A 22,406-nucleotide genomic window follows, 5' to 3' on the forward strand; every position below is an offset into this window, starting at 1 on the left:
TGCGGGGAAGAGATCACCCTGAGCATATCACCGAGGTGAACATGAGTCTGGCCCTTACAGGGAACAGAAGGACACCGGCCTGTCTGGAGGATAAGGTGCATAGTTAGAACCAAGCCGCGTAATGACTGAGCCCACACGGCTGAGCTCTTTAGAGCCAGCAGAGGTGTTTGGATCTGATGCAGTGAGGCAATGTGATGTAAGGAAGGAAGCCACGCATTGGGAAGATTCATCTTTCTATCATGATATGGATGTTCTGGACAGTGGAGAGACACTACAATCGAGGAGGCCAGCTGTCGCCTCTGTAATCATCTAGAGGAGAGGCGATCTGGACCTCACCAATGGTAGCATAAAAGGACAGCAAAGAGCTACTTGGGAAGATGTATAAAAGGAAGAAATGACAAAGCTTAGTGTCAGACTTGATTATAGGGAAAGAAGGAAAAGAGAAAGGAAATAACTCCCAAACATTTTTTAAGGCCAGAAGCTAGGAAGTTCATGGGCTGACTGACATACATGACAGAGCCAGGCAGGAGGACTGCATTGAAGGTAATATCCGCTCACTTTGGACGTGCTGAGTCTAAGGTGATCTGAGCGACTTCCATGTGGAAGAGTTGGACTGCAGTTGATTCTGCAGGACTGCGGGCATCTCCTCCCAAATCTCTCCCTCCTTTCTCCACTATCTCTTGAATCCATCCTGTTCAACCCATCCCCACCCTTCTGTTTGAGTTGAGGTTTTCATCCCCTCCTGCCTGCAGGGAGTGTAATAGTCCTAACCAAGTTTCCTTCCTCCAGGCTCATCCTCTTTAATCCATCATCTTCCATGTTGTTGAACTTTTCCTCTGATTTCTCATATGCCCATAATTTGGTTTTCCAGTTTACTAATTCAGTATGGATCTAGGGAGACTGTAAAGTGCTGTAGTGGATTATGAATGGAACTGCTTTTGTTTATCTCTAAAAAAATCAAGTAAAGGGTTTTAATTAGTTTCTAATAACTTACAAGTGTTGAACTTGGTTACCATCAGTCTAATGTTATTCTGAGACTAGACCACAAGGATGACTTGATTTATAAGGACTGCAGTGATTTCTATATCTGACTCTCTCACTCAATGTGCATACCTGTGCAGTAAAGACTGTAACTTTGTGTCTGTGAGACACCAGAGTCTGGTCAAATGTCTGGGCATGTGTTGAGATTCAGCAGGTACTGGTTGAGGTGAACTGATGGAAGCAGAGGGTTGAGTGTCAGATATGAGTCAAATTGGTGAAGATGGTTGTAGTCTCTGAGAGAGGAATGACAACAAAGAGCGGGGAAATGTATGAGCCACCATGTGGTGATTTTTTTTTTTTTGAACAGCGCCTACAGAGCCAGGGGGTCAGTAGTGTGGGGCCTGAGTAAGCCCGTCCCGGGATTGCATCTGTCTAAGGCCCTGCATGCCCTTGGGCTCTTGAAGTTTCCCACAGGGCTACCTACCTCCTTGTATATCATTGAGATCTGATCCAGACACTCAGGGAAACTTGGAGAAAAATCAGTTTCGATATTGTTTTACAATGAAGAAAATCCCTAGAAGGGATTTTGATTTTTCCCTTGGTTCTATTATGCCAAACTCAGCAGAACCTTTTGCCTTCAGTCTTTCCCAGCATCAGGGTCTTTTCCAATGAGTTGACTTTTTGGAGGCAAAAGGAGAAGAGGTGGCAGAGGATGAAATGGTTTGGATGGCATCACTGATTCAATGGACAAGAACTTGGGGGCAAACTCCGGGAGATGGTGAGGGACAGGGAAGCCTGGAGTGCTGCAGTCTGTGGTGTCTCAAAGACTCAGACATCACTGAGTGACTCAACAACAACAGCAGAACCTGTTTCAAAATGGAATCTGTGCATTTGGGATGGAGTTAGGTCACACAAGCAGGTTATTGACTTTACAGGTAATGTTGTCCAAGCCCATCCATTGGAAGAGCCACCTCCTGTAAATATCAAGAATGGTAATAGGATTTAAAGCAAAACCAACTGCTCCTACTCCTAGATTCTTGCAGAAACTTGTTGAGGGTGGGGAGCTTGAACTTGACCTCTCAGAAGAAAATACTAAGCTTAAACCTGCTTTAAAAACTATCCAGGGAGAGCTCAGAGACAGGAACTGGGGATATAAGAGCCAATTACTGCATTTCAGAGATAGAAAATCAAATCAACCCAACTGGAGGGGTTTTTTGGTTTGTTTGTTTGTTTTCTGCTTCTGATAGAAAACTCACAGTATCTGTCTTATGTGATGCTACAGAAGGGGTTTTAGATCTCACCAGTTGTTAAAGCATTCATAGTGAGCTGTAGTGAGTGGCCTGGAAAGCTTAATCCTGTCCATTCTGCCTGTGTCCTTTTGAAATTGTTATTGAAAATCTTTTCATTTAGATCGTGGTTACAGATGATTATTCCAATTAATTTACAATTGTTTTCCTTTTCTCTCCTTTCTTTCTAAATTTTCAATTGCACTTGTCAGGTATGTATTTTGGCAAACACCATCTTTCTGAAGTGGCGTTATTACCAGTCACAGCCTTCTGAGAGTGGTTTCCAATTTGGTGATCCCAGCTGGGAAGATTATCACCTCAACAGTTGCATTCAAAGGGCTAAGGGGCACTCCAGAAGTGGGCAGAGCCCCAAAGGCAAGGCTCTCCTTGCTGGACCTCCTGCCTCTAGGCTTAAGCCCTTTGAATGGATCCTCCATACTGTTTCAGGCTGCCACTGCCCACAGGACATCATCCGAACTCCCTGACAAGGTTTGACACCCATGATTTGGCCTCTGCGTCTCTTTGGAAGACTTTGTTCTTTGCCACCAGCAATATGTCTTGGACATCTTTCTTGCCAACATCCTGAATATCTTCACCAAAGGGAGATATTGAGTCTCTCTCTCCTCCTGAGAGATATTGAGTCTCTCTCTCCTCCACTGCTGAGTCCCAGCCCTAGAGTAGAGCTCAGCACATCAGAGGAGTGCAGTAAATATTCGAGAACCGCTGGCCCATGCTCTGTTTTCTCTGGCTCAGCACAGAGAAAACCATTTCTCTTCAGCACAACAAAGGTCCATAGCTGGCCAAGCTCCAAATGATCTATCCTTCTAAAGAAGATGGGGCCCAGTGAGGGTTTGTGGATACTGTGTTTTATCTTTTATCCCTGTCACATGTGTCACATAACAGCTCTCTAATGACATTATAGTAAAGAGACCCTCATCTGCCAGCCATGTGCTCTGTCATCTGGGGCTCCTATGTTAGTTCAACCTTCTGACCTCTTGATGGATCTCCTGGGGCCCCATAGACTCTGGGCCTTAGACTCTTTGCATGTGTGCGGGCTCAGTCATGTCCAACTCTTTGCCACTGCATGGGCTGAAGCCTGCCAAGCTTCTCTGTCCATGGGATGTTCCTGGCAAGAATAATGGAGTGGGTTGCTATTTCCTTCTCCAAGGGATCTTTCCAACCCAGGGATCGAACCCAGGTCTCCTGTATTGCAGGCAGATTTTTTACCATCTGAACCACCAAGGAAGTCTTAGACTCTTTAGGGGTTGCTATGCCCTGACTGGATCTGAAACAAAGCTGTGGACTTGGCAAAGTTGATCTTTGATAGTATTCTCTTGTCCTCATCTCTTTCCTCCATTTTCTGTCACCCACCTAATACCCACCCCCCTCCACCCCATCCCTTTACTCTTGAGTAAAGATCTGGAATCAACATCTTGTTGTGCCCGGGTGTAGAAAGTTGAGAAATCAACACTGACTGTGTGCCAGGCCCAGAGCCGGTCTCACCTACCCTTTCTGCCTTTGATCACCAATCTTTGATGCAGATATCACAATTCTCATTCTTTACCCAGGAAAATTGGAGCTTAGTGATGCTGAGTAGTGGAGTAAAGACGGAGACAGAAGATAGGGACAAGATGTCGTTGGAGTCACACAGATCTGAGTATTGAGTCTTGGTTCCACCACTGGCAGACTGTTTGTCTTTGAGCAAGTTACTTGGCCTCTCTGAGATAGTGTCCTAGCCTGTAAGATGGGAATAATCATAGCAGAGAGTTTGATACTTGGTAGGCCAAAAGAGAAAAAGAAAAAATGGTTAATGTTATTATTTAGTCACTTCAGAAAGGTCAAACAGCTTGTAAGGGGCGGAGCTGGGATTTGAACCCAGGCCTGCGTGGCTGCAGATGCAGTGCTGCCCACTGTAGCACACGCCCCCTGGACACACAGCCGCCAGTCACATCTGTTGAATGAATGTGTATTTAAGTCACTCAGCTCACAGACACTTAGGGCCCCAAGAGGTGCAGTCTCAAAATGGAGGCAGATTCAGAGATATGGAATAAAGGAAAAAACGCAATTCAATTCCTGCTTTATCTTACAAAAAAAGTATCACAAAAGAAGGAATTTTTAATTTTTTTCATTAAAAAATTAAAGTCATTATTGACAAATAAAATTGTAAGATATTTAAAGTATACTATATGACGGGCTTTCCTTGTGGCTCAGATAATAAAGAATCTACCTACAATACAGGAGACCCAGGTTTGATCCCTGGGTTAGGAAGATCCCTGGAAAAAGGAATGGCTTTCCACTCCAGTATTCTTGCCTGGAAAATTACATGGATGGGGGAGCCTGATGGGCTACAGGCCTTGGGGTTGCAAAGAGTCAGACATGACTGAGTGACTAACACATTGACTTGATATATATGTGCATTGTGAAAGAATTTCCCCCCATGTAATTAATGCATACTCATCGCCTAAGTTCTCCTCTACTAGCAAATTTCAGTAATACAATATGATATTGTCAACTATAGTCACCACGCTGTACTTTAGATCCTGAGATCTTATTCATCTAATAGCTGAAAGCTCGTACCCTTTTAACAACCTCTCCCTGTTTCCCCCACCCTTAGCCCCTGGCAACCACTTTTTTACTCTCTATTTCCATGCATTTAATTCGTTGTTGTTGTTGTTAAGATTACACATTTAAGTGATGTCATGCAGTATCTGTCTTTCTTTGGCTTATTTCACTAAGCACAATGCCCTTCAGGTTCATCCACGTTGTTACAAATGGCAGGATTTTGGAAGGAGTGTACTTTTGATGCATAACTAAACCTCTTTGAAATCCTCTGACTCAGATTTTTTTTTTTTTTTTACAAACCTGGCAGTGACTCCCCTCTCCCTGAATCTCTCTCCCTCCTCTTTCTGTCCCTGACATGGCTTTTTTGCTTCCTGCTCCTTCTCCACCTAGACCCTAATAAATAAGTCAACCTTCAGTTCAGTTCAGTTTCTCAGTCATGTCCGACTCTTTGCAACCCCATAGACTGCAGCATGCCAGGCTTCCCTGTCCATCACCAACTCCCGGAGTTTACTCAAACTCATGTCCATTGAGTAGCTGATGCCATCCAACCATCTCATCCTCTGTCGTCCCCTTCTCCTCCTGCCCCCAATCATCTTTCCCAGCATCAGGATCTTTTCAAATGAGTCAGTTCTTTGAATCAGGTGGCCAAAGTATTGGAGTTTCAGCTTCAGCATCAGTCCTTCCAATGAATATTCAGGACTGATTTCCTTTAGGATGGACTGGTTGGATCTCCTTGCAGTCCAAGGGACTCTCAAGAGTCTTCTCCAAAACCACATTTCAGAAGCATCAGTTCTTCAGTGCTCAGCTTTCTTTATAGTCCAACTCTCACACCCATACATGACTGCTGGAAAAACCATAGCTTTGACTAGACAGACCTTTGTGGGCAAAGTAATGTCTCTGCTTTTTAATATGCTGTCTAGATTGGTCATAACTTTCCTTCCAGGGAGTAAGCGTCTTTTAATTTAATGGCTGCAGTCACCATCTGCAGTCCACCTAAGTCAACCTAATGTCTCCCTTTTCTTTGATTTCCTTTCCACCAGTTAATTACCTGTATTCTTCAACTCAGAAGCAAGGCATGAGGTCATTCTAGCATACTAGAATCCTCTCTGCTTTTAAAAGATTAGGAGAGGTGGTGAGAGGTGAATTTCAATTACCATGCTCTCTCTCTTGGAACTAACTAAAATTTAAACCTTAGTGCTAATCATAGTATAAAAGATACTGGGGAAGGAATTTTAAGCATCAGTGGAAAGAGGGAGCACTTTGGAGGCTGGGGGGTTCTTCTTCTGCACAAAGTTGACCCTGTAGACCTTTCAGCTTGGACTCAAATGCCCAGAGGTCAGGGCTTTGGCACCTTTCCCACGCCCCACTCCCACCCCCATCAAAGCTCCCCTTCCCTGCAGCGAAGCAGCCATCTGTAGAGAGAGGAAAGGAAAGGCCAGTGTGACTCACCTCTCGCTGTACCATTGCCAGCCCTTAGGCAGCATTGCACAGCCTTGTCACCAGCCCTTCCTGTAGCTGGGCACAGGATGACCTTATTGGGCTGAGGTTGTGGGAGAACTGCTCTTGCCAGAGGGTCGTGACATTCATGACGAGGGAAAGCCATCCCTCCTTCCTGCAGCATGAGCCCCCAAAGGGCAAGTGGACTTAGGGTTTGCACTCAGCCCCAAATCCTGGAAGGACATCTGCCCTGATTGGGAGCCCCTGGGAGTCACAGTAACCTGAAAAGGAGTGCGGGGGTGAGTGGCCAGCAGCCTTTAACAGGTCTCGCCTGGGGAATCATTATACTGTTTATGTGAGCTCTTTCCTGCACTTCCTGATACCACCACAGTCATGGGAACCGCTGGCCTGTTGCACCTTTGCACTTGCTTCTTTGGGATTTCAGCTGTTCAGTCCATCACAGGAGGAAACACTGAACACACAGAGGTCTATATGACAGCTTCTTTCTAAGTGATGATTCTAGCTCTAGCAACCTGCTCAACGGTTCAGGACTCTTCCAACAAACATTTCTTGAATGCCTAATACATGCCAGATCTTGTCTTGAACAAGACAGGTATGGTCCTTGGCTTTGTGGAGCAACCAGACTAGTGGAGCAGGCAGACCTGGAACAAAAACTTCCAACAGTGATGAAGGGTGTGTGTACATTCATATGTACATACACATATGTGTGTCTATGTATCACGCAAAAAATATAACAATAATAACATAGTATGTAAGATAGTTTTTTTCTTTCCTACACAAAAACTGTCATTCTTACATATTTATCCTCTAATTGTTTTATTCCACTTATTATTATATACTGATGGCATAGGAAATGGCAACCCACTCCAGTATTCTTGCCTGGAAAATTCCATGGACAGAGGAGCCTGGCAGGCTACAGTCCTTGCGGTTGCAGAGAATCAAACACCACTGAGCATGCAAAGAAAGAGATTATATACTGGACTTCTATTTACATAAATATTTATGCTTTTTAAATTACTGTATAGAATTTCACAGTGTAGGTAAAACACAGTTAATTTAGTAATTATCTAACTGATGAATGGCTGTGTTGATTCCATTTTTCACTGTTATAAGGGTGTCCTCAACAGGCCTGTGTGCGTGTGTGCCGTGGTAAAGAGATTTTCTACAGTAGATAGAAAGTAGTAGTAGTGAACTTTCTGAGTAGTAGACTCAGACTGAAAATGCTGAGTCAAGGGGGACTTCCCTGGAGGCCCAGTGGTTAAGAATCCAGGCTTCCACTGCAGGGGGTGGGGGGTGGGAGGGGAGTGGTCACCCGTTTGATTCCTGTTCTGGAAACTAAAATCCCACATGCCTCAAGGTGCAGCCAGCAAAAAAAAGAAAAAAAGAAATTGCTGAGTCATGATGTACACAATTCTAAACTTGCCTAAATTCTACCAGTGGTCCTCCAAAATAGATAGTTCTATTTGCACTCCCATCAACAGTTTATGAGAGAATCCACTCGCTGACACCTTTCAACATTTAATATTATCAGACAACTTTTGTCACTCTGAAGGGTAGGAAATGATACCTTGTTATTTAAATTTTGCATGGGTCTATTTTCCAGTAATTCGCAAATAAGCTATTGAATTTCCAGTTAAATTACAGAAGCAGGAAGGATTCAGGCAGGCAGGTCTTTTCCATCCTCCAAGGACAGCCCAGCACAGAGGAGGAACTCGGAGATGCTGGAGGATTGATTGATTGCTTTGGATAATTTTAAATTTCCAAGAATTAAAATTTCTATTCAGTTGACCTAAATCTCCTAATTCTGATTGACCCAAATATACTTCTTATATCTAATGAGGTTTTACCGCTGAATTTCTAATGTCCACCTAAGAGAACCATTTAGTACCAGCTTAAAGCTGGCCTGACAAGAGCCTGCTGGAAAAGCTGGTTGTATTAAATTTAGAAATGTCAAGGAGTTTAAAAAAAAAAAAAAAGCAAGAAACTAGCTGCCCCTCCCTTAAAGGGTTAACCATCCCCAAAGTGACTGAACCAAGGCAAAAAGAAAACAGGCAGGAAAATTGCATTGGAAGACTTCTTCCCTGAGGACAATTTCACCAACTAAGCAGGTGTCCAGGGCAGGCTGAGGAGACGAGCATGGAGCCAGCCACCTTTGTGAGAGGTAACCCCCGGGGTGTTTTTAAATCCCTGATTGATTAGATCTGCAGACTTTGTGGAAAAAAGCCAGGCCACAAGCAGGATACGTTGTCTGAACACATAAGGATGTGGGGTAAGAAAAAATGATCAAAGTAAGCCTCCCCATTCAAGCTTGCTTACCAAGAACTGGGACCATGATGGGCAGGGCCTTGGCTAAGGAATGCCACAGCCCCTGGAGGGGACCCGTCCCACCCAACTCCTGGGACTTCCTTCTGGGGCATCGGTTGGCCACCCTGTTCTATAATAAGGACACCATTGCTCAGGGTTCCTGGGGTTGCTCAGGTGAACAATTCTCGAAAGAGGCAGTTTCAGCCTGAGTAGGACAGTGAGCTCCAGACCAGGCCACGTGGACGAGGAAGGGGGAGTCAGATACATGATGGACGTGACTTACTGTCTTGCAAACGACCTCTGCCTTGCCTCACCCTCCATTCCTCATAGAGAATTATGTCTACACCAGTTCAATTTCTTGTCTTCCTTCTCCCACCAATGAGAATGCAATCTTTCCCTCCATTCCTGGTATTCCCTCTGGTGTGGAAGTGGGGGACTTAGAAGAGACGGGGAGGGGTGGTAAGAAAAGGAAGATGGGCTGAGCTGACAGACTGCAACCCTACTGGGCTCTAAGCCTCAGGGGTAACCCAGCACCCAGCGTAGCACCTGGCACGTAATAGGCACTGTGTGTCGTGTGTTAGCCACTCAGTCGTGTCCTACTCTTTGTGACCCCATGGACTGTAGCCTGCCAGGCTCCTCTGTGCATGGAATTCTCCAGGCAAGAATACTGGAGTGGGTTGCCATTACCTCCTCCAGGGGATCTTCCTGACCCAGGGATCAAAGCTGGATCTCCTGCATTACAGGTAGATTCTTTACTATCTGAGTCACCAGGGAAGCCCAAGTCGGCACTGAATATTTTTCGAATGATTGGCTAATTGAGAGACAGATGATAAAAGTGTAAGTGATCTATGAAGAGGAAGAAGCAGATGAAGGAGGAATAAGGCTGAGTAGAAATGGTGATAGGTGAGGGGGAAAATGGAGCCGGATTAGGGTCTCATCTCATTTCTTAAAAGCTGTATGTCTATGCAGTGAAAAATGTTTGGGGACATAGTAGGCAAAATGTCAACTGACAGCTATCCCTGGTCGGTGGGATTATGAATAATTTTCATTTTCTTATATTTTTCTTACCAGTATAGTCAATTTTCTATGTGAAATGTCTGTTTCTCATAAAAGCAAAAAAGAAACATTATTTTATAAAAGGAAAAGCAAAGAGTTACAGTCCCCTCAAAATTGAGATATTGATATCCCAACCCCCAGTACCTCAGAATATGATTGTATTTGGAGACAGACTCTTTAAAGAGGTAATTAAGGTAAAATTAGGTCATAAATTTCTATGGTTTAAACCACTCAGCCTGTGGTACTTTGTTGTGATGGCCCTAGCCCAAGGGAGACATTTTTAAAGTTTAAGATAATTATTCATTACATTTGTAACTTATATAATACTGTGTTGTACTTCAACTATACTTCAATTAAAGAATATTTCTTCAATACAGACAAAAATAACTTTGTAACTTCATAACCACCAAAAAATAGAGAATTTTTCGAGGAAAGACAAAATGGACAGGGAATAATATCAGAGAAGTGTTTTGGGCAATTTGGGAGGAAGACTCTGGAAAAGCATATGGCATTGTTATGTTCATAGCATAGCAGTATTGTGTACCTTTGAAACAATAAGCTCTTTGATGGGAGAGAGAGCTGAGTTTTTATTACAGAGTCGAGACAGCCCCGCGGTAATTAACTCAGAGATATGGCCGTCCCCTCCCTGGAGTATCTACTCTGTAATGATCTCTGAGCAGAGGTGGAAGCTTCAAGGAAGGGAGGTGCCACCGAGGGGATCAAAGTGAGAGCAAAGGCTAAGACCAACAGGTTCTAAGGGTATTAGTAAGGAGAAGAAAAGGGAGACTGTGAGTTTTCCTTTTGGCTGCCTCCCAGTTTATTGCTTGTTTGTGGTCTCCTGAGTGTCTCTTTGGGGAGAGAATTCAGGGGTGATTTCACCGGGGACAGATGAGACTTTCTTTCCTTCTTGGGGGTCCATTGCTCTCAGCAGGTGTTTTTCTTACACGCTGCTGGGTATCACGGCGGGGGACAAGGGGAGCCATTTTCACCACCAAGCCCCACAGGCAAGGGCAGGTGTGACAGGCTGGAGATCCATCTCCGGGCCTCTCCTAGGCAGGACTCACGACCTTCAGGGACTGTGAAGTGAGTACTGCAGGCATCCTTATGGACTTGAAGTCCATCGGTCAGTCTCTCTCCCTGACTGTTGCTGTTCAAATCCAAATGTGCTGCGTTTTCTCAAGACGATATGCCATTCTAAAATGTGTTGCTCACCATTTTTTAAATTACAGCTTCATTGAGCTATAATTCACATACCATACAATTCACCTATTTTGAGTGTACAATTAAATGGCTGTTCATATATTCTCAGAACTCTGCAACCGTCCCTACAATTTTAGAGCATTTTCATCACTTAAAAAGAATTCTGTATCTATTAACAGACACTCCTCATTTCCCCTCCAACCTCCCCAGCTCCAGGCAACCACTAATCTACATTTCTGTCTATAGATGTGCCTCTTTTCTGATCTTTTCACGTAAATGGAATCATACCATATGTGGCCTTCTGTAACTGGCTTATTTCACTTAGCATAAGGGTTTCAAGGTTTACCAATCTTGCAACTTGTCTCAGTATTTCATTGTGTTTGCTGCGAAGTAATAGTCTACTGTAGGTATATACCATATTTTATTTATTCATCCATCAACTGGTGGATATTTAGGGTAGGTATTTACACTTTTGGGCTGTTATAATAATGCTGCTATGAACATTCATGTACCAGTCTTTGTGTGGACATAGGTTTTCATTTCTCTTCGGGGTATACTTAAGACTGGAATTTCTGGATCCTGTGGCAACTATGTCTAACCTTTGGAGGATCTGCCAGATTGATTTCTAAAGTGACTGGACCATTTTACGTTCTCATCAGCAGTATAAAACTGTTCTAAATTCTCCACATCTTCATCAAAAGTTGTCATTATTTGTCTTTTTTTTATAGCCATTCCATTGGGTTTGAAGTGATATCTCATGGTGGTTTTGATTTGTATTTTCCTGGTAACTGGTGTCCTTGAACATCTTTTCATGTGCTTATTAGCTGTTAGCATATCTTTTTTGGAGAACTGTCTATTCACCTCCTTTGCCTATGTTTCAATTGGGTTATATGTCTTTTTATTGTTGAGTTGTATAAGCTTTGGGGAGTAAGACTCTCTTACCAGATATCTAATTTCAAAAATTGTTCTCCTGTTCGGTGAATTGTCTTTTCACTTTACACATGGTATCCTTTGAAGCACAAAAGCTTAAAATTTTGATGATCTGTAATTTATCTATGTTTTATTCTTGTTGCTTTTGGGGTCATTTTTAAGAAACCATTGCCTAATCCAAGGTTGTGAAAATTTACATCAATGTTTTCTTTTAAGTGTTGAATAGTGTAAGCGATTACATTTAGATCTTTGATCCACTTTGGGTTAACTTTTTCATATTGTGAGAAACAGGGTCCAATTTCAGTCTTTTTTGTGTAGGTGTTCAGTTATCCCATACACTTGAAAAAACAATTCTTTCCCCATCCTTCCCCAAAATCAATTAACAGTAAATGTAAGGGTTGCTAACCATTTTTAAGGATTTTCTTATACCAGCCACACAAAAAGTCACATGTAGAAACTTCCTTGATGATCCAGTGGTTAAAAATCTGCCTTACAATGCAGGTGACTCCTGTTCAATCCTTGGTTGGAGAATGAAGATCCCACAGGGTTGGGAGCAACTAAGCCCTTGAACCACAACTAGAGAGTCCATGTGTTGCAACGAAAACTGCCTGCCGCAACCAAGACCTGACTCAGCCAAATAAATAAATAAATATTTTCCAAAAGTCACATATAAACTTCTTACACATCATGTGTGTAATCAAAAATTACCCACCAGCATGAAGAAATGACAGACACCTTTGCATTCTAGTTCATTTTGAAAAACTGAGGAAACAAATTCTCAGTAAGTGGCTGGGTAGTTGCAGTTTATTTAACTTATAACTCAGTTCAGACAGACTTATCATCAGCCACATATTCAGAGCCTGAGCCCAGATAGTGTTTGATGAGCCAGAATTTTATCTGATGTGACTTTAGAAGATTCTTCCCAAACAGACTGCTAATGACTCAACATTTTGGGTTTTAAGCGTTGAGGGAATGACTTGCAGGTGGTTTCAGTGACGGAAATCTGTGATCACCTTCAACAAGGGTTAAGGAGAAATGGCCCTTTGTCCTGCTCCCCACACAGTTTCCGGCTATCTTTTTTTAACTTCTTTACTCTGCCCCTCTCCCAGTTCCATTTCCAAAAATAGCAAGAAACTGGCAAGAAGTCCTGGGTTGCAATTTGTCATCCAGCTTTGGACACAGCTGTTTCCCCTCTTCTGGCAGAGTCAGTGATTTGGCTTGTCTTCTGGATGGAACGAACATTTTGTGAAGTGAAGGGTGTCCAAAAAGGACATACCCCAGGGGCACACAAATGTCCCTCAATTTACTGCTACAGAATTCACTGTGGAAAGAAATGGAGGTAGGCATTTTTCAGCGAAACTTCAAAACTGGTAGGGGTGTTGATCTCTATGCCAGGAGCTTAGAAGTGTAGTCTTTAGAATTCCTTGCCTCAGAATCACTGGAAGTGGGGAAGAATGGAAAGAACTTGTAAAATGTATATTCCTGAGCCCCCAATAAATCAGAAGTTCTGGGGGCTGGATGTAAGGACCTGTATTTTAACAGAGACTTTAGGTGGCTCTCTTGGGCTTCCGTTGTGGGTCAGCTGGTAAAGAATCCGCCTGCAATATGGGAGACCTCGGTTCGATCCCTGGGTTGGGAAGATCCCCTGGAGAAGGGAAAGGCTCCCCACTCCAGTATTCTGGCCTGGAGAATTTCATGGACTGTATAGTCCATGGGGTCACAAAGAGAGTGACTTAAACTTTCACTTAGGTGGCTCTCACAAACACTGAAATTTGAGAACTGTCTCCTTGGGAGCTTTTCCTCAAAGGCAATGTGAATACTGGCTGAGACCACCAGCCTAGGAAATATACAGAACCAGAGTTAAGCTTCAGTTTCTTTTCCTATAAAATAAGGTTCACCCCCCCAAGTCCCAGGTAGGAGAGGGCTGGCCTGGAGTAGGGATGCAGATGAAACTCTGGATCTAGTACAATGCAACTTTCACAACAGTGTCCCCCCAGTCTGGGTCACTTGGCACCCCGTAGGGTTGCCAGATAAAATTCAGAACACCTGGTTAACTTGAATTTCAGAAAAACAACAATAGTTTTTCAGTGTAACTGTAGCAGCAATGCCAAGGTGAGTTTTCAGGGTCCGGGGGCTGGTAGGACAAACTCCAAAGAAGGATTTGGGACATTGTTCCTTGATTGACAGCCTCTGTGTCTCAGTCTCCAGCCCTTCCAGATATTCTGTGAGCTTCTCGGATTATTTAAATGAATCACTTTTCTACTTTAATTCTCTGGCGTCAATTTTTGTTGCTTGCAGCTATGCACTCTGACTGATAGAGCATCTGTAACTCCCTGCTCAACAGCTTACCATCTGTTGTCTCTTACCATCGCTCCCCTGAGCTCCCCTTGAAGTCATCGGGAGCCTCCTAATGCACAGTCTCTCTGGCTTTTCTTGATTCTATACCCTTTTCTGGTGGAGGAGTGTGCAGAGGATACAGGGCACCCATGGAAACGCTACTGAAAGGGAGCTAGGAAAATAAAGACCCTACCACAGTATGCTACTGCAGAGACCCCACCTCAAGAGCTAGTGATGCCCACTGGTGAACCCAACTAGAAGCCAGTGGGCAAGGGAGCCTGTGAATATGGTGCTTTTCAAGTCAGAGTTATAGGACCTGGAGCAGGGTGAAGACAAGGGGAGGGTCAGTGTGACGAGGCAGAAAGAATATATCGAGCATGCAGGGTATATATGCTGTCTTAGGTTTTGTTCTTTAGAAGCAGAGCCCGAGATGGGGATTTTATGCAAGTGACTCCTGGAGATACTCCTGGGAGAAGAACCATGTGAGGGAGGGAACCAGGGAAGCAGGATGACCCAGGAGAGGGAGCTGGGCAAAGATGTATTAGTTTCAGGATGGGTCTAGCCCCAGCTTCATCCCCTGAGTTACTTTGGAGAAAAGTTGTTTTGTAGAAATTATCCTGCTCAGAGGCAAGGGTGCTGGACTCTTATACACAGACCCCTACACACTTTTTATTGGCCATGGGCTATACCTGACATAATCAGCCAAAACTCTCCCAGTGAGGGGGCCTCCTTTGGCCAAGGACAGGCCTTAGAAGAAGGGGGCAGGCATGAGCTATTAGCCACCAGCATGCACCGCAGCTGGGGTCGGATAAGTGAACCTAGGTGGCGGCATCTGTTGGAAGGACATCACCTCCTTGTTATCTCTGCATGATGAGGTAAAAATTCTTTTCCCCTTGTGCACTTTTATAATTGACAAGTTTCCTAATATTGAGTCTTATTATTTTTGGAACTAGACACGTCAAATTAAATCCATACAGTGAAACCACCTGATCGATTGTAGGCAGAAGTAACAGCAAATGACTCCGTATTCCTGACCCCCTGCAGTGACCTCTTGACCACACTGAGCAGATGGTCCTGCTCACTGGCAACGCCAGGCCCCAAGCTTGGTCCTGTTTCACTGCTTATGATCAGGGATTTTCTTGTTTATCAGGTTCAGTATGGGCTTCCCAGGTGGCTGGGTGGTAGAGTCTGCCAGCCAATGAAGGAGACACAGGTTCAATCCCTGGGTTGGGAAGATCCCCTGGAGCAGGAAGTGGCAACCCACTCCAGTATTCTTGTCTGGAAAATTCCATGGACAGAGGAGCCTGGTGGGCTACAGTCCATGGGGTCGCAAAGAGTCAGACATGACTGAGCGACTGAGCACACTCACACGCATCAGGCTCAGTGGGCCAGTCGTTGAGCTCTTCATAGACCCTGCTTGTGTGACGCATAGATCAAGAATGTAATTAATGTGGCTAATAGAGGGGGAGCACCTGAGGAGACAAGGCAGCTGGTGTCGGGCCTTAAATAATAATAACTGCAAAGTGACGTGCATGCTCGATCACTTCAGTCGTGTCTGACTCTTTGCGATCTTGTGGACTGTATAGCCCACCAGGTTCCTTGGTCCATGGGGATTCTCCAGGAAAAAAATACTGGAGTGGGTTGCTATGCCCTCCTCCAGGGAATCTTCCTGACCTGGGAATCAAACTCACATCTGCCTGCATCTCCAGCATTGCAGGCAGATTCTTTACCCTCTGAGCCACCTGGGAAGCCCATGTGCCAAACATATTAGAACCTTAACATATGTTGTCTTGTTTAACCCTTACAACAGCCCAGGAAGTGGGACTTATTCTTCCCATTTAATCATTGAGGAAGTCCCTAGACTGGGGATTAAGAAGGAGCTCTAACTTTTGTTCAGCCACCAATGAAAACTGAAAACACTAGACTAGAATGGCGTTTCTAGGAGTCCTGAGTCTCAACAGAGACGCCCAGGGAGTCAATGGACTGCTGCAAGGGTAGGACTGACCTTATGTACCTCAGCCACAGCAGCTCTGCCCCGATCTGTCTTGTGTGTTGTCAGGACTGGCTTTTTGGGTGTGCCACCAGTGCAGCCCCACAGGGCCTGCCAGGCTCAGAAGGGGCCTGTGCTTAGGATTTAACGCCCTGCAGGTGCCATCCTGAAATTCTTAATAGTTTTGTCTAAATTTGTGTTTTGTAGGTGAAACACTATGGAACAGTACAACACGTGCCGGGAGCTTGGAGCTCTGACTTGCGCTTGGTCCCACTTCCTGTTGCCTCTCTGCTTCTGCGTTCTCCACTGTCTGCTCTTGGCCAGTTGCTTTTTTTCCCCCAGTCCTTCACAGACAAATAAATGGTCCTCTGTGTATGATTAACACCCAGCTCGCAGCACTTGTGACTCACCTCATGAGTTTGACAGCACTGAAACTGGTCTATACCCTCTTCAACCGGACAAGTTCAGTCAGACAAGGTCACCCTTGGACATTCCAGTGATGTCAGGTTGTCATTTGTTGTTGTTGTTGTCATCTGTTGTTGTTGTTCAGTCGCTCAGTTGTGTCCAACTCTTTGAGACCCCATGGACTGCAGCATGCCAGGCTCCCCTGTCCCTCACTATCTCCTGGAGCTTGCTCAAGTTCATGTCCATTGAGTCAGTGATGCCATCCAACCACCTCATCCTCTGTCACCCCCTTCTGCTCCTGCCCTCAATCTTTACCAGCATCAGGGTCTTTTCCAGTGAGTCGGCTTTACACATCAGGTGGCCAAAGTATTGGAGGTTCAGCTTCAGCTTCAGCATCAATCCTTCCAATGAATATTCAGGGTTGATTTCCTTTAGGATTGATTGGTTTCATCTCCTTGCTGTCCAAGGGACTCTCAAGAGTCTTCTCCAGAAGACTCCAAATTCAAAAGCGTCAATTCTTCCATGCTCAGCCTTCTTATGGTCCAGCTCTCACATCTGTACATTTCCAAATGCTTGTGTTCAGTTCTTATAGTTATCCCAGAGCAGACCAGTAACAACAGTGGACCATGATGAGAAGCTCTGCTTTAGACTCTCCTGTGGGTGCTGGGATCTTGGAATTACCTATCCAAATCACATAGACCTGCTTCCAGGGTCTTAATGGGCCTCTTCACCTGAGTCATTCTCCCGGTTTGCATTTCCCTAGGCCAAGGGGCAGCTGTTTACAGGGGGCAGTGGGGATGGAGATTGAATATGTGTGCTGGGGTGTCTGTGTTTGAAGCACTGCTGATGCAGGATGGAGGGAGGATGGGGGGAGAAGGGGAGTAGGCTGCCAGCTGGTGGAGGAAGAGGAGCACAAAGATTTGGGGTGAGCCCAGCTGAAGGAATCCAGCCGTTTCTTGACACATCTAGAACTTATTCAGAGTGCCTGCCTGTCAGGAAACTTTCGACCAGGCATGTTCCATTTTGACTTACAGTGTTTTGAATTCGGATTTCTACCCATGGCCATGGTCAAGAGCCTCCTAGCACTTTTCAGAGCAGGTGGGTGGCATGTGGACATGTGTGCCCTTCAGATCCGTGCCTTAGCTGCACGGAGACTGCAGCCTCATCAGCCCTGCCCCTCCTTCTCTTAGTGTATCAAACACACAGCTTCTGACGCCTGCCTCATGCCAGATTTCTCAACACTCTGGGAAAGGATTTTGTTTATTTTCCTTAAGTTTGAAAGCAAACCTTGGCTAACACCCCAAAAGTAAGACAGGCAAATGACTCAAAAATTTAAATACACACACATACACACAATTAGCCAATAGGCATATAAGTAATATATCTTATGTTTATATTTTATTCGTAAAGGATATTATGAATGATCCAAATTGGATAAAGAGGTACACAGGGCAGGGTCTGAAAGAGTTCTGAGCACAGGAGCATCTGAGTTGTGGAGTTGGGGTGTGCCACCCTCCCAGCATCTGTATGCTTTCACTAACCTGGAAGCTCCCCCAAACACTGTCACGTAGGGATGTTTAGGGAGGTTTGATCATGTAGGCATCATCAATTACTAACTCAAGTCTGCAGTCCTTCTCCCCTCTCCAGAGGTTAGAAGGTGGGACTGAAAGTTCCAAGTTCCTACTCAAGGTCAGGTCTTCCTGGCAACCAGCCCTCACCCTGAAGGGGGCCACCAAGGGGGCCACCAGGAGTTGCCTCCTTATAACAAATAGTGCTCCTCTCTTTCCTGTCACTCATGAAATTCCAAGGAATTTGGGAGCTCTGCGTCATGAAGTGTGAGCAGATACAAAATGTTGTCACAGAAGGTGCTCCTGTCACCCGTTGTTACTCAGGAAATGACAAGGGTTTTAGGAACTCTATGCCGGGAACTGGGGAGCAAGACTAAATGTATGTTTCTTTTTGTATCACAATGTCCTACTCTCACAGACTGCTCCGTCATTGCTGACTGGCCTTGGAGGAGTAGAATGACTAACCTGCCTGGCTGCCCTTGGCCTCCCTGTGGCCACCACAGCCTCTGATATCTTCCTGTCTCCCTCTTGCCTGCCCCCGCCCCCCGCCCCATGATCCCTGGACCACCTTTTGTCTTTTCAATTAAATACCCTTTATCCATGAATTCCTCTCTGTAGTCCTCCTCTTGCTTTTCTTTTTCCTTTTCTTGGCCTCTTCACACTACTTGTGGGATCTCAGTTCCCTGACTGACCAGGGCCTGAACCCTCACCCTCAGCAGTGAAAGCTCAGAGTCCTAGCCATGGGACCACCAGGGAATTCCACCCTCTTGCTTTTCACTGAGGCCATATTTAAACTTCATTCTGTCCTTTCTTGGCCTTCCCTGGGAGGAACCACATACTCAGTCCAACACCTTGAAATGGAATTATGTAAAAAACAATGTGTTACCTTAAATCAGTAATCCCACCTCGAGGAATTTATCCTAGGAGATATTTAAGAATAAAACTTTAGCCCCACTGGCTTTCATCACTGTAACATTTGATATGAAAAGGTAAAAATAAATATCCAATTAGAGGGCATTAGTTAAATAAGTAGTGACATATCCATACAGTGACAGACCAGACAAAGTGTATGGCAGAATACTTAAGGATGTGGGAAAATGTCAATGATGTATTATTAAGTAATAATTTGAAGTTACAAAATTATTTTAAAGTCTCATTTTTGTAAAAACAGGGACTTGTCTGGTGGTTAAGACTATGGGCTTTCCACACAGGGGTTACAGGTTCGATCCCTGGTCAAGGAAATAAGACTGCACATGGCATGCCATGTGGTCAAAAATTATTTTTTAAATTATTTTTTTTAAAAAAAGAGGAAAACCCCCCCCACACACACATGTTCTTATAGAAAATGTAGCTCTGCAGGATGGGATTTCTGGGTGACATTTATTTCTTCATTTCTGCTGTCTTGGGGAGTGTTTGCAGCAACTGCCGTGGGCAAGACTCTCGCCCCATGCTCTGCTTCCCTCCCCACAGGCCTGCTGGAAGATGGCGTGGCCTCCAATGGCGTGCCCCGATCGACAGCCCCGAGTGGAATATCCAACCCAGAGAAGAAGATGAGCTGTGGGACCCAGTGCCCGAACTCTCAGAGCCTCAGCTCAGGCCCCCTGGCCCAGAAACAGAACAGCCTCCGGACTGCAGAGGTAGGTCACGGCCACAGAACAGACTGGGGACCGGAGTCAGGGGGGAGAAGCTTGCTTTCGGGCAGAGCCAAGCTAGACTGTACCCACGGAAGCGGCAGTGATGGCTCACCTTGCCAAAGGAAATTCTCCACCCACCCGTGTGAAAATTGTTGCAAAGAAAACAGCACAGCCCCACCTCCCACCCCCTGCCTTGAGGGCTGCTGTGTTCGGTTGAATCAGCGGAAATGGGTCCTTGATATTTGCGCTCTAGAGGAAGTGGGTGTTTGTTTAAATACAACTTTGTTCAAGGGTCTCCTTTGCTGTCGCATCTTGATAGTGAGGACTGTACTGGTTGCAGGAACTAGTCTCAGGCCAAGCAGTCGGCCGTCACAGGGCTTGGCAGGGAACGAGACCAGAGCCCAGCGTGTAGGAGACAAGCCTTATGTCTTACCTCACCCTCCAGCCAGGCGGGCAGTGGGAGGGTCCCCAGGGGGGGCTCCTGTTTTAGGATGTGGTGATGGCACCACCCCACACTGTTGCTGTTGGAGATGGAGTCGGGCTGCAAAGTCCCTGGACCTAGCTGGCATTCTTTCTGACTCTTCTCTCAGAGCCATTCTTGGGAAGGATTCCTCCTGCTGCTCCTGACTGCTCCTTAGCAGACCAGCACGGGGGTCTGCAGTTTTTTACCCCCTGCCCCCGACTCCATTCCTCCCTCTCACTCCCTCATCATCCCCAGTAACCCACTTCAAAGTCCACTGCTTACCTGCTCACCCGATACCTATCTTTCCCATCTCCTCTGTCAAAATTACTGGTCCTGTCCCTCAGGCCAGTGCTATCTACTGTATGTCTGAAGATCTGACTGGATTACCTAATGATAGAATTCTGGCCCATACCAGTGAGTTGCCTCTCTAAGCTTTGGTCAGAAAACCTGTTGCAAATTTAGCTCCAGCGCTCCTTGACTAAGCGGCTTTGCAGAAATCACTCAGTCTCCCGATCCACACAATGGAAATAATACCAACATGAGAGCACAGATGGGCTTGCTCTTTGGGAACTGAGAGGTACAGTAGAAAGGCAGGAAGAATTCATTTCAACAGGGGCTGGTTAGACGCCCAGCACCATAACCCCATGAAAGGAAACACTGGTGGTAGTTCTTCAGACACATAGAGGGTCATGGGTGGGGGTTTGATTTGAGGGCAGCAGTGGCCTTCCTGGGGTCCTGTATGGTCTGCTTTCTTTGTGCATAAGCTGACCTTTTAGAGGCCCAAGCATCATTGCCATCTCCCAAGGCAGCCTGGGTCCCCCAGAAGCTCGGTCACTGCTCTAGGGCAGGCCCTGACTCTTGTACCCCAGCCTGCTCCCCACACCGCACCCTCACCTTTTGAGCCAAGATGTGCACGAAAGGGAGGAAGCAGCTTCACCCAGTGTGAGTGTGCCTTCACTTTAAAATCCATCACTTTAAAATCCATCACTTTAAAATTCTGTTGTGCAGTTTATACAATGCTTTTAGGTCTTCTGGGCTTCTCAGATGGCTCAGTGGTAAAGAATCCACCTGCCAGTGCAGGAAATGTGGGTTCAATCTCTGGGTCGGGAAGATCCCCTGGAGGAAGAAATGACAACCCACTCCAGTGTTCTTGCCTGGAGAATCCCAAGGACAGAGGAGCCTGGTGGACTACACTCCATGTGGTTGCAAAGAGTTGGACACGACTGACCACGCATGCTTTAGGTCTGCTGGCTCATTCTTTCCACCCAAGAGCGTGTAAAATAAGCTGCTGCTGCTGCAGCTGAGTCGCTTCAGTAGTGGCCGACTCTGTGCTACCCCATAGACAGAAGCCCACCAGGCTCCCCTGTCCCTGGGATTCTCCAGGCAAGAACACTGGATTGGGTTGTCATTTCCTTCTCCAATGTATGAAAGTGTAAAGTGAAAGTGAAGTCGCTCAGTCGTGTCTGACTCTCAGCGACCCCATGGACTGCAGCCTACCAGGCTCCTCCATCCATGGTATTTTCCAGGCAAGAGTACTGGAGTGGGGTGCCATTGCCTTCTCCAGTAAAATAAGCATCATCCCATTTTATAGACAAGGAAACTGAAATTCACTTGATCGATGACATGAATAGGTCCTATAAGTGCTAGAGATGGGTGTCAGTAACATTAAGTTGAAACAAATGACTATAAGAAAAATAGAGCAGAGAGATCTTAAAGTCCTTTTTTTGTTGAAGCATAATGTGTTAGTCAGCTATTGCCACAATAATGCTGCATGACAAAGCAAATCAACATTCAGTGGCTTAAAACAGCAATCTTTCTCCTTGCAATCAACCACAACTTGAATGGCTAGACCTGACTTCAGGCTCTAGGTCTAGCTTAGTCTGTTCCATGTATATTATTCTGGGAATTAGGCTAAAAGAGCAGCAGCTCTCTGAGGTTTATTATGGCTGTGGGAAACCCAAGAGGGCAAACCCATTTCATGTCACGGCTCCTGACAGCCCATCTGACGTCCCATTGGCCAAAGTAAGTCACGCAGACAAACCCACCATCACCAAGACAAGGAAGTGGAGTCTGTCTGCAGTGGATAGACAGCAAAGGATTAGCAATCTACTGCATACAGCATACATATAGAAAAATGTACAAGTCAGTCCTAAGTTCGATGAATTTTAATAAGGCAACACACACATGTAACCATCATCTGTAAGGAGACACAGAACAGTGTCATTACTCCAA

At 45.3% G+C, this 22,406-nt stretch overlaps 1 protein-coding gene across 4 annotated transcripts in view; it reads left to right on the top strand.

The window, feature by feature from the left end:
* The window catches only part of BAALC (BAALC binder of MAP3K1 and KLF4), a 179,050-nt gene that overhangs the window by 100,464 nt on the left and 56,180 nt on the right, over window positions 1–22,406 (top strand). For all 4 annotated transcript variants that reach the window (XR_014057475.1, XM_081503548.1, XM_081503547.1 and 1 more), the window contains one exon: window positions 19,548–19,714. Coding sequence is in view for 3 of the 4 variants with exons in the window: in XM_081503548.1 (XP_081359674.1) it covers window positions 19,548–19,714 (167 nt within the window). In the remaining variant the exon portion in view is untranslated. The remainder of the gene's footprint in view (window positions 1–19,547; window positions 19,715–22,406) is intronic.

The sequence above is a fragment of the Giraffa tippelskirchi genome, chromosome 6 (assembly GCF_054371585.1).
Source record: "Giraffa tippelskirchi isolate mGirTip1 chromosome 6, T2T-mGirTip1v1.2.pri, whole genome shotgun sequence".
NCBI lineage: Eukaryota > Metazoa > Chordata > Mammalia > Artiodactyla > Giraffidae > Giraffa > Giraffa tippelskirchi.